We start from the raw sequence: 12,224 nt of genomic DNA, 5'->3' as shown, positions 1-12,224 counted from the left end.
GCTCCATGCATGTGTGCTGTGACTGTACAGGCTCCATGCATGTGTGCTGTGACTGTAGGGCTCCATGCATGTGTGTTCTGACTGTACAGCTCCATGCATGTGTGCTGTGACTATAGGGCTCCATGCATGTATGCTGTGACTGTACAGGCTCCATGCATGTGTGCTGTGACTGTACAGGCTCCATGCATGTGTGCTGTGACTGTACAGGCTCCATGCATGTGTGCTGTGACTGTAGGGCTCCATGCATGTGTGTTGTGACTGTACAGGCTCCATGCATGGCATGTGTGCTGTGACTATAGGGCTCCATGCATGTGTGCTGTGACTGTACAGGCTCCATGCATGTGTGCTGTGACTATAGGGCTTCATGCATGTGTGTTGTGACTGTAGGGCTCCATGCATGTGTGTTGTGACTGTAGGGCTCCATGCATGTATGCTGTGACTGTACAGCTCCATGCATGTGTGCTGTGACTGTAGGGCTCCATGCATGTGTGCTGTGACTGTACAGGCTCCATGCATGTGTGCTGTGACTGTACAGGCTCCATGCATGGCATGTGTGCTGTGACTGTAGGGCTCCATGCATGTGTGTTGTGACTGTACAGGCTCCATGCATGGCATGTGTGCTGTGACTATAGGGCTCCATGCATGTGTGCTGTGACTGTACAGGCTCCATGCATGTGTGCTGTGACTATAGGGCTCCATGCATGTGTGCTGTGACTATAGGGCTCCATGCATGTATGCTGTGACTGTACGGCTCCATGCATGTGTGTTGTGACTGTACAGGCTCCATGCATGTGTGCTGTGACTGGACAGGCTCCATGCATGGCATGTGTGCTGTGACTGTAGGGCTCCATGCATGTGTGTTGTGACTGTATAGGCTCCATGCATGGCATGTGTGCTGTGACTATAGGGCTCCATGCATGTGTGCTGTGACTGTACAGGCTCCATGCATGTGTGCTGTGACTGTAGGGCTCCATGCATGTATGCTGTGACTGTACAGGCTCCATGCATGGCATGTGTGTTGTGACTTTAGGGCTCCATGCATGTGTGCTGTGACTGTACAGGCTCCATGCATGTGTGTTGTGACTGTACAGGCTCCATGCATGTGTGCTGTGACTGTACAGGCTCCATGCATGTGTGCTGTGGCTGTACAGGCTCCATGCATGTGTGTTGTGACTGTACAGGCTCCATGCATGTGTGTTGTGACTGTACAGGCTCCATGCATGTGTGTTGTGACTGTACAGGCTCCATGCATGTGTGCTGTGACTATAGGGCTCCATGCATGTATGCTGTGACTGTACGGCTCCATGCATGTGTGTTGTGACTGTAGGGATCCATGCATGTATGCTGTGACTGTACAGGCTCCATGCATGTGTGCTGTGACTGTACAGGCTCCATGCATGTGTGCTGTGACTGTACAGGCTCCATGCATGTGTGCTGTGACTATAGGGCTCCATGCATGTATGCTGTGACTGTACGGCTCCATGCATGTGTGTTGTGACTGTAGGGATCCATGCATGTATGCTGTGACTGTACAGCTCCATGCATGTGTGCTGTGACTATGGGGCTCCATGCATGTGTGTTGTGACTGTACAGGCTCCATGCATGTATGCTGTGACTGTAGGGCTCCATGTATGTGTGTTGTGACTGTACAGGCTCTATGCATGTGTGCTGTGACTGTACAGTCTCCATGCATGTGTGCTGTGATTAGACATGCAAGCAGTGGGGGCAGCCTACTAGATATGCCAGTTGGCATCCATTATTATAAAAAAAAAAATCCAGAAAGCAGCGTTGTTCAGGTTGACAGACCGGGGAAATCTTAGCGCGTGAGCACTTGGCTCCGTTGCTTTGCACTTGTAGATGTACACTATAGCTGATGAACCTTATGAGTAAAGGAGAGACAGACAGCGGGAGCAGGGAAATGGGGGCACAACAACAGAACTGGGGGGCAGGGCCCCTCCAAGGCATAAGCCCAGTGTGGGAAGACATCCTCCTCAGTTCCCTCCTTTGCACCCTCTCCGAGTAGCACCCAGCTGCAGACTGGGACTCAGCACACAGCCCTTTGGGGGAGTCTGAAGTCCATTGTAAGACAGAAAGAGGATTTCTGGCCAGAAGCCACGGCAGGGGCTGTGCATTCTGGGGGAGGCAGGGGCTGTGCATTCTAGGGGACAGGGGCTGCACATTCTAGGGGAGTGGGGAGAGTTTCATTAGGCAGCGATGGGGAAGCAGCACAAGCTGGGGTGCAGGTGGGAGCCCTGCAAAGCCAACAGACCAGGGCATGGACACAGGAAAAGAGACAGACACAGGGACGGCCATGCCGCAGCCTGTCCCCTGGGGAGGGAATAAAGGCTCAGGCTAGTCAAACTATTGGACACCAGGCATGGTGACTGCAGTCTGCCAGGCACCGGTTGACCTGGGCGATACCTGACAATAGAACCATCTAGAACTGCGGGCTTGGGTGGAAGGAGACGTGAGAATAAGAGTTGGGACAGTGGTGTTGGGGCTCAGCTGTGAAGGACTAAACCCTCCTAAGGGACCCGGGGCTCTTGCAGCTACACGGAGGTGGCCAACAATGTGCAGAAGGAGGAGACGGTGCTCAACGTTCAGTTTGTTCTGCTGGACTGCTCACACCTCAAGTTCGCCCTGGTGCAGCACTGCAACGAGTGGCAGAACAAGTTTACAACGCTGCTCAAAGAGATGGCTGCCGGGCGCCTGATGGACCTGCACACCTACCTGAAAGACAATGCTGAGAGGTACACACACACACCACACACACACACACACACACACACACACACGCACGCGCACACACACATACATGCACGCGCACACACGTGTGTGCATGTGTGTCTGGGATGTGCTTTCTACCTAGAACACTATCTTTGCTGACTTTTAGAATCAGCCGCCCTCCCCAAACGCTGGAGGAACTGGGGGTCAGTTTGCAACTCATGGACACCCTGCAGCACGGCTTACCGAACCTGGAGACTCAGATCCCTCCCATTCACGAGCAGTTTGCCATTTTGGAAAAGTATGAAGTGCCAGTTCCGGACAGTGTAAGTTCTTACAGCACAAGGTGCCATCCCCGACAGTGTAAGCTCTCACAGTGTTTGGCCCACCCCAGTCAAGTGTGTACCAGTGGCAACAGACTGTGGAGGAGCTTGTGCAGAGAAGTGAGAAAGAGTCAGAGCCTCAGAGGACCAAGGCCAGCTCAAATGATAGCTCCCCTCAGAGTCTGGGCTTCTTTTAGGCCCAGCAGTTGAGATTGGTTTCCTGGGGCTCAGTCACACAGGGTCTGTTTACAAGGAGTCTCTGGTCTGGAAGGGCAGGAGAGTGCTGCTCACTGACTGGGAGCTGGGGGTGGCTTACCGGAAGAGTGTTGCCTAGCACATGCGACCCCCTGGGGGTGAGGAGAGGCCTCCCTCACGTGGGTCACCCTGCCCTCTGTCCCTCCCAGGTCCTGGAGATGCTGGACAATCTCAATGGGGAGTGGACCACTTTCCAACAAATACTGCTAGACAGTGAGCAGATGCTGAAGAAACACAAGGAGAAGTTCAAGACTGGCCTCATCCACTCTGCCGATGACTTCAAGAAGAAGGCACACAACCTTCTAGAAGACTTTGAGATCAAAGGTTTTCCTTCCTCCATCTCTCTCTCTCCTTTAGCCTTGGTTTTGGGACTCAGCATTCAAAATGTTTTCCTGGGCCAAGCATGGTGGCGCACGCCTTTAATCCCAGCACTCAGGAGGCAGAGGCAGGTGGATCCCTGTGAGTTCGAGGCCAGCCTGGTCTACAAAGTGAGTCCAGGACAGCCAAGGCTACACAGAGAAACCCTGTCTCGAAAAACCAAACCAAATCAAATCAAACAAACAAAAAAGAGGCCCTGGGCCTGAGTGGGGTCTGAGCCACCCATGACTTTCCACAGGGCCTTTCACCAGCAGTGTGGGCCACACAGCTGCACTGGATCAGATCGCACAGGTGCGTGCTATGCTGATGGCCATGCGGGAAGAGGAGAACTGCCTCCGCGCCAACCTGGGCATCTTCAAGATCGAGCAGCCGGTCTCCAAGGACCTCCAGAGCCTGGAGAAGGTGCCGCACCGAGCTGGGCCCCAGGGACACCAGGGATCTGATCCGTGGTGGGGACAGCAAGTCTCCACTGGCATTAACAGCTTTGTTTTGTTTTGTTTTGTTTTGCTTAAACTGAGGTAAAATTCACACACTAGACCAACCATTTTATTTTTATTTTTTAAAATATATTTTATTAATTTATTCATATTACATCTAAATTGTTATCCCATCCCTTGTATCCTCCCATTCCTCCCTCCCTCCCTCCCATTTTCCCCCTACTCCCCTCCCCTATGACTGTGACTGAGGGAGACCTCCTCCCCCTGTATATGCTCATGGGGTATCAACTCTCTTCTTGAGACCAACCATTTTAAATGGACAGTTCAGTGGCAGATGGGTTATTCACAGAGCTGTCACTTGTATCTCTCATTTCGAAACATTTTCAGGGCTGCTAAAATGGCTCAGAGGGTGCAGTGCTTGCCACCCAAGCCTAAGTGTAGAGTTGGAGGGGGTAAGAACAGACTTCACACAGCTATGGTGTGACCTTCAAGTGTGCACGGTGGCGCACATGCACTTGCACTCCTGTGCCTCACACACACACCAAATAAAATTTAAAGCTATTTTAGGCACTGGAGAGATGGTTCAGTGGTTAAGGGCACTGGCTGCTGTCTTAGTTAGTGTTCCATTGCTGTGAAGAGACACCATGACCAAGACAACTCTTATAAATAAAGCATTTAATTAAGGGCTTGATTACAGTTTTAGAGATTGTGGGGAGCATGGTGGCCTGCAGGCTGCCCTGGATTCGCTTTGTAAACTATGCAGGCCTTGAACTCACAGCATCTGCCTGCCTCTGCCTCCCCAAGTGCTAGGGTTCAAGTCCTACATCGCACCTGGCTCCCCACTGGGTTTTTTGTTGTTGTTGGTCTCCATTTTTTGAGACAGGGTTTCTCTGTGTAGTCTTGGCTTGTCCTAGCCTCACTTTGTAGACCAGGCTGGCCTCGACTTACCTGTGATTTGCCTGCCTCTGCCTCCTGACTGCTGAGATTACATGTGTGTGCCACCAGGCCAGGCTCCCACCAGGGCTTTTGTTTGTTTGTTTGTTTGTTTGTTTTTTTGAGACAGGGTTTCTCTGTGTAGCCCTGGCTGTCCTGGACTCTCTTTGTAGACCAGGCTGCCCTTGAACTCACAGCGATCCACCTGCTTCTGCCTCCCAAGTGCTCGGATTCAATGTGTGCGCCACCAGACCTGGCTTAAACTTAAAAAAATAATCTCTTTGAGTACTAGCGTTAGCACCATCACACTTCCTGGCACACCTTTTCTCCTTAAATTGCACATTTAAATTTTTTTCCTTTCTTCGCTTGCTCCTTTTCATTATAGATCTGCATATGAGCCGGGCGTGGTGGCGCACGCCTTTAATCCCAGCACTTGGGAGGCAGAGGCAGGCAGGTCACTGTGAGTTCAAGGCCAGCCTGGTCTACAAAGTGAGTCCAGGACAGCCAGGGCTACACAGAGAAACCCTGTCTTGAAAAACCAAACCAAAAGATCTGCATATGAGTGACTGCTAATAACCACAGGACAGAGTCAAAACTAGGCAATCTTTAAATCACCTCTGCCAACATGAGATTAATCCAAAACTCTTCCATTTATCTTTGGGCAGATTAAAGCTGCCATCACCACCCGGCTCATGTCACACAGTGTTTTCCCAGCTCGTGTGTGCTGTAGCATGTATCAACACTCCATGCCTTTTCATGGCTCAGTAATATTCCATTGCTTGTACACTGGTCCTCCAGCTGGTGGGGCACTCTCTGTCCTTGCTGCAGTGACTGGTGTTTCTGTGAATGTGCATGTTTGTTTGGACACCTGTTCCTAATCGTCATGGGTGTAAGCCTGGCAGTGAAATTGCCAGATCATATGGCAGCTCTCTATTTCAGTTTTTGAGGCCCAGCCAAGCGACTTTCCACAGCAGCTGTGCCATTTTACATTCCACTAGCGAGTGGATAAGAGTGTCTATCTTTTCCTGCTGTCCTTGCCAGCACACAGCTCCCTTTACAAGCTTTTCCTTTTGTTTTGTTTTGTTTTTTTTTTTTTCTGTTCTTTCTTCTTTTTGTTCTAGCCATAGTGGGTATGAAGCAGTATCGCACTGAGGTTTTAATTTGCATTTCTCATATGCTTAGCATTTGATGAGCCCTTGAGGCAGGAGAGTGTGAACCTGTCACAGATGGACAGTGAAGGGCGGGAGTGCACTGGCTGGGCGCGGGGAGGTTGCGGTGCCTAAGACCCTCTGCCCGCTTTCCCGCCCCCGCCCACAGGAGCTCGATGCGCTCCAGCAAGTGTGGGAGATCACGCGGGACTGGGAGGAGAGCTGGGACCAGTGGAAGACGGGCTGCTTCCTCACCCTGCAGACCGAGGCCATGGAGTCCACCGCCCATGGGCTATTTCGCCGCCTCACGAGACTAGCAAAAGAGTATAAGGTCTGTGGGACAGGTCGGGAGACCCCAGCTGAGGAAGTGGGCGGGGTCCTCTGATATCTCCCATTTTTTTGCTCAGGACCGAAACTGGGAAATTATTGAAACCACTCGCTCCAAAATAGAGCAATTCAAGAGGACTATGCCCCTCATCTCAGACCTCCGAAACCCTGCCCTCAGAGAGAGGTGAGGCTGGCCCTCCCGGCTCTGCCCTCTCTAGTCTGTACTCTCCTGGGTCTTTCAGTTTGCCCAGCCCTGGCTGTCCTGGACTCACTTTGTAGACCAGGCTGGCCTCGAACTCACAGAGATCCGCCTGCCTCTGCCTCCCGAGTGCTGGGCTTAAAGGCGTGTGCCACCACGCCCTGCTTAATTTTGTTTCTTTATTCTTTATTCATGTGTGTGCATGTATGCGGTGTGTGTGTGTGTGTGTGTGTGTGTGTGTGTGTGCGCGTGCCACAGCTCCAGGGGGGAGGTCAGAGGACAGCTGGGGGGCTTGGCTCGCTCTCTCCACCATGTGCATCCTGAGAGTGAAGCTCAGGTTGTCGTGCTTGGCAGCAAGCGCCTTTCCCTGTGGTCCTATCTCGCTGGCCCCGAATATGTTTTGTTTTTGCTGGTTTTTCCCGAGACAGGGTTTCTCTGTGTAGCCTTGGCTGTCATAGACTCACTTTGTAGAGGCCAGGCTGGCCTCGAACTCAGAGAGATCTGCCTGCCTCTGCTTCCCCAAGTGCTACCTGGGATTACGAGCGAGTGCGTGCCACCGTGCTGCTCTAAATGTTTTTTTTTTAATTTAATTTAATTTAATTTTTTAGTGAGGAAAGGCATGTATTTGTAATGTCCAGCATGCTGTGTTGAAGGGTATACATGCTGTGCACTGGGGAGAGCTACACTGGCATGATTAACATTTGTATCACCTCACACACTTGTTCCTTGTACTTCTGTGGGGAGAATATTTGGGCTTTAGGTTTTGGGGGTATGTGTTTATCTGTGTGTGTGTCTGTGTGTCTTTGTGTGTGTGTGAGGAGGTATGTGTGTGTCTCTGTGTGTGTGAGTATGTGTGTAGGTGTGTGTGTGTGTGTGTCTGTGTGTGTGTGTGTCTGTGTGTCTTTGTGTGTGTGTGAGGAGGTATGTGTGTGTGAGGAGGTGTGTGTGTGTGTCTCTGTGTGTGTGAGTATGTGTGTAGGTGTGTGTGTCTGTGTGTGTGTGTGTGTCTGTGTGTGTAAGAGGAGGGGTGTGTTGTATATCTGTGTGTGTGTGAGGAGGTGTGTGTGTGTGTAGGGGTGTGTGTATGTGAGGAGGAGTGTGTGTATGTGTGTGTGTGAGGAGGAATGTGTGTGTCTCTGTGTGTGAGGAGGAGTGTGTGTATGTGTGTGTGTGAGGAGGAGTGTGTGTGTATGTGTGTGTGTGAGGTGTGTGTGTGTGTGTGTGTGTGTGTATGTGTGTGTGTGTGTGTGTGTGTGTGTGTATGTGAAGGCTTCCTGCCTCCTGGCCCCCAGTACTGGAGTTACAGGCACACTTGCTTTTTTTTATGAGTGCTGGGATCTGAACTCAGGTCTCAGACTTATACAGACTGCTTTTACCCAACACTGAGAACTTATCCTTATTTGGGTGTGCAGGGCAACCCAGCTCCTACGTGTCCCTTTTAATGTAGGAGCAGTTATAGCTATAAGAACCTAGGTCAGGGGCTGGAGATGGTTCTCCAGTTAAGAGCGCTTGTCCTTGCAGAGGACCCAGGTTCAAGTCCCAGCGCCTATGTGGCTGCCCAGAACTGTCTGTAACTAACGGTTCTAGAGGATCCAGACCCTTTTTCTGACCCTCCTGGTCACTAATCACACACATGGTGCCCTGACACATATTCAGGCAAACACTCACAAAAATAAAGTGAATAAGTCTAATAAAAAAAAGAAAAAAAGGACCTAAGTCAGATACAGCTAAGCCTTTTGTTTTCCCTGTTTCAAAGTCATAAACACATTTGTCCCTTCTTCTGATACCATAGTTTCCAAGTTTAATTCCTTTAATGTGTCTGGAATTTATTAGATGGCAGAGGAATGGCGGAGAGCAGTTGGGACCAGAATAAACTATTTGTAAATCACGTTTAAGTCAGAATGTGTGTAGGAGAAAACCCTTTTGTTTTTGCCTGTCTCGGGCGCGGTGGTTTTGGCAATGCTTTACCCCTAGTGTTATGTGTAGAAGTCTAACCCAACCCCGGGATTTATAAGATATTTCGGCTCTGTAAGCCTGTTTCCTCATCTGTAACAGCACTTCCCATGTGGAGTGCTTGTGAGGACTGCAGAGCTGCACGTGAGGAACTTAGGCCAGCACATGATCGTCACACCTACACTGATGGTTTGCTTGTATGCACACCTGCCTTAGCTCCCTCTCCAGAGAATCAACTCCCGGAGACTGACATGTCAATCTCCATATTCCCTATGGTGCCTGAGACTGCACCTTAGAGCCTATTTAGCTCACGAATTAACAAATAACCAGAATAATAATGTTCTAATGTGGAGGAAGCAAGAGGAGTGATTTTTTTTTTTAAAGCACTGCTAAGTGTGGAATGCCGAGCCTCACACATGCTAAGCAGGAGACTGAGTCACACTGACAACCCCAGGGGTTGATAATGACACTTGTTAGGAGGCCCTGGAGCTGGCCTGGAGGTAAGAACTTCCTGTTCTGGGCTGCAGGCACTGGGACCAGGTCAAAGATGAAATCCAGCGGGAGTTTGACCAGGAGTCAGAGAGCTTCACCTTGGAGGAGATCGTGAAGCTGGGAATGGACCAGCACGTGGAGAAAATCGGGGAGATCTCTGCCTCCGCAACCAAGGAGCTGGCCATCGAAGTGGTACATTGATGCGGCACCCCTCAGCCTCCTGGGGCACACGCCACATTTGAGGACCCCTCCCAACCTCCTCTCACCTTTGTGGATTAGATACCTGATTACTCTGTCCCCCCCCAACTTCTCCTCACAGGGATTACAAAACATTGCCAGAACCTGGGATGTGACCCAGCTTGACATAGCGCCCTACAAGGACAAGGGCCATCACCGGCTCAGGTAGAGCGCGCTCTGGTGAGGCCGGCCCTCGTGGGACCCGAGCTGCAGAGTGAGGCCAAGGGTTAGCAAATAGGTTTGGACAATGACTTTGAGTCTTTGCATCCCAGGGGAACAGAAGAAGTCTTCCAGGCCCTGGAAGATAACCAGGTGGCTCTGTCGACCATGAAGGCATCTCGATTCGTGAAGGCCTTTGAGAAGGATGTGGACCATTGGGAGCGCTGCCTCTCCCTCATCCTGGAGGTCATTGAGATGGTCCTCACGGTGCAGCGGCAGTGGATGTACCTAGAGGTCAGAGTCCGTGTGCCGGTGCTCTCCCTACCCCCGCCTCAGCTGGTCCATGTTCCCAGAGCCCAGAAGTCGGCCTTATGTCAGTGCCATCCTTGCCACCTTCTGGCTCGCAAACTCCCACACAGGCAACCTTTATTCTTTTTTGTTATTGTTTTTGTTTGTTTGTTTGTTTTTCGAGACAGGGTTTCTCTGTTATCTTGGCCATCCTGGACTCGATTTGTAGACCAGGCTGGCCTTGAACTCACAGTGATCCGCCTGCCTCTGCCTCCTGAGTGCTGGGATTAAAGGCGTGCACCACCATGCCCGGCGCAACTTTTATTCTTGCAGCTTTCCATTTTCCTCTTGGACTCTATCCTGAATTCCCAATTTCAGCTTTCGTTCTGGACCTTGAGCATCTTGCCCTTGGTTCCAAACGGTCTGACCCTCCTGCTCAGTTGTCATCCCTGATCTGCGAGCAGGGAGCAGAGGGTGGAGGGCGTGTGGGAAGCAGCCTCTCAGGTCAACTCTATGGCCCCTCAGAACATCTTCCTTGGAGAAGATATCCGCAAGCAACTGCCCAACGAGTCAGCCCTGTTTGACCAGGTCAACAACAACTGGAAAGCCATCATGGACCGGATGAACAAAGACAGCAACGCTCTCCGGAGCACGCACTACCCAGGTAAGAGCTCTGCAGGCACACCATGACCCCAGGCTTCATCACTACAGGTGACTATATCATCACCTGGGTGTTTACTCATGTTCAGTGTCACTGTTACTGTGAGCAGCGATATCACCACTGCTTAGTGACATTTGCTAATACTAAGCCTGGTGTGGTGGTGGCGCACGCCTTTAATCTCAACACTCAGGAGGCAGAGGCAGGTGGATTTGTTTGGGTTATTTTGTTTGTTTGTTGATACAGGGTTTCTCTGTGTAGCCTTGGCTGTCCTGAACTCGCTTTGTAGACCAGGCTGGCCTTCAGCTCACAGCAATCCACCTGCCTCTTTCCTCCCGAGTGCTGAGACTAAAGGTGTGCGTCACCACGCCCGGCCCCATTCTTCTTTTTTTAAAGACTGTCAACGGGGTGTGCTTACTCAAGAACACAATCTCGTGTTTGGACTCTGCACACTCTACGAGTAGATGGGTGTGTGAGGTTGTGTTTTGTGTACACATATGGGTGGGTGGGTGCCTGCCTGTGACAGAGGCTGGGGAGGCCAGCAGTTGACTGTAACAGGGCCTTTTACTTGCCTGTTTCTATTGTTGTCTCGGAGGCTTACTTGCTTTGTCTGCTAGCCTAGGCCTAGTCTTGGACATTTATAGCCTCAGAGCAATCTAACCAGCGGGACTGGCCTCCAGAACTCTGCCTTTTAACTGGCTGTGGTTTTCTCTAGTGGCCTCTGACTGTTGCAAAGAGGCGTTTCACTGACGAGGAGTGAAACTGTCAGAACAAATGTTTAGAAATTGTCGCCGGGCACTTGGAAGGCAGAGGCAGGTGGATCTCTGTGAATTTGAGGTCAGTCTGGTCTACAAAGAGTTCAGGACAGCCAAGGCTACACAGGGAAACAGTGTCTCAAAAAACCAAACAACAAAAAAAGGAAAGAAACTGTCATTGGGGATTCTGGTGGCGTGGATTCTTCTTCAATGTCTACAGCGTCACTAGCACTGCATAGAAGCTGACCAGGTTTCCAGGACCAGGCATGGTTTCTTGTTGAGTGTGTCTTAAGTTTATCTAGAGAGCTGCCGGTTACCACTGAGATACTCAAGCCACTGCTGCACCCTTAGGGTGACTGTACCATGTTGGTCACTGATGTGGTCTGTTGGTTAAAGCAGGTCCCCAAGGGCCATTCAGGTCAGTCTCAGCTCAGGGGTCGCTGGGCTCTGTCGCTCAAGTACATGATGTCTTCAGCAATAAGCACTTACCTTTTCCCTCTGTGGAGGGGGTGGGTAGCCATTTTCCCTCTGTGGAGGGGGTGGGTAGCCATTTTCCCTCTGTGGAGGGGGTGGGTAACCATCCTACCTCTGTGGAGGGGGTGGGTAACCATCTTACCTCTGTGGAGGGGGTGGGTAACCATCTTACCTCTGTGGAGAGGGTGGGTAACCATCTTACCTCTGTGGAGAGGGTGGGTAACCATCTTACCTCTGTGGAGGGGGTGGGTAACCATCTTACCTCTGTGGAGGGGGTGGGTAACCATTTTACCTCTGTGGAGGGGGTGGGTAACCATCCTACCTCTGTGGAGGGGGGTGGGTAACCATTTTACCTCTGTGGAGGGGGTGGGTAACCATTCTACCTCTGTGTGTGGGGGTAAACATTCTACCTCTGCGTGGCAGGTAACCATTCTACCTCTGCGTGGCAGGTAACCATTCTACCTCTGTGTGTGGGGGTAAACAT

The 12,224-nt window shown here is 51.1% G+C and overlaps 1 protein-coding gene across 1 annotated transcript in view; it reads left to right on the top strand.

Annotated features, from left to right (window-relative positions):
- Dnah2 (dynein axonemal heavy chain 2) overlaps positions 1–12,224 on the top strand; it is a 100,183-nt gene that overhangs the window by 34,049 nt on the left and 53,910 nt on the right. The window contains exons 19-28 of the mRNA XM_051167293.1: positions 2,550–2,750; positions 2,894–3,050; positions 3,452–3,626; positions 3,919–4,082; positions 6,368–6,529; positions 6,606–6,709; positions 9,205–9,361; positions 9,489–9,571; positions 9,679–9,859; positions 10,379–10,517. Coding sequence (XP_051023250.1) covers positions 2,550–2,750; positions 2,894–3,050; positions 3,452–3,626; positions 3,919–4,082; positions 6,368–6,529; positions 6,606–6,709; positions 9,205–9,361; positions 9,489–9,571; positions 9,679–9,859; positions 10,379–10,517 — 1,523 coding nt within the window. The remainder of the gene's footprint in view (positions 1–2,549; positions 2,751–2,893; positions 3,051–3,451; positions 3,627–3,918; positions 4,083–6,367; positions 6,530–6,605; positions 6,710–9,204; positions 9,362–9,488; positions 9,572–9,678; positions 9,860–10,378; positions 10,518–12,224) is intronic.

This window comes from Acomys russatus, chromosome 25 (genome assembly GCF_903995435.1).
Source record: "Acomys russatus chromosome 25, mAcoRus1.1, whole genome shotgun sequence".
In the NCBI taxonomy this organism is placed as follows: domain Eukaryota; kingdom Metazoa; phylum Chordata; class Mammalia; order Rodentia; family Muridae; genus Acomys; species Acomys russatus.
This window is presented reverse-complemented; position numbering and strand designations above follow the sequence as displayed.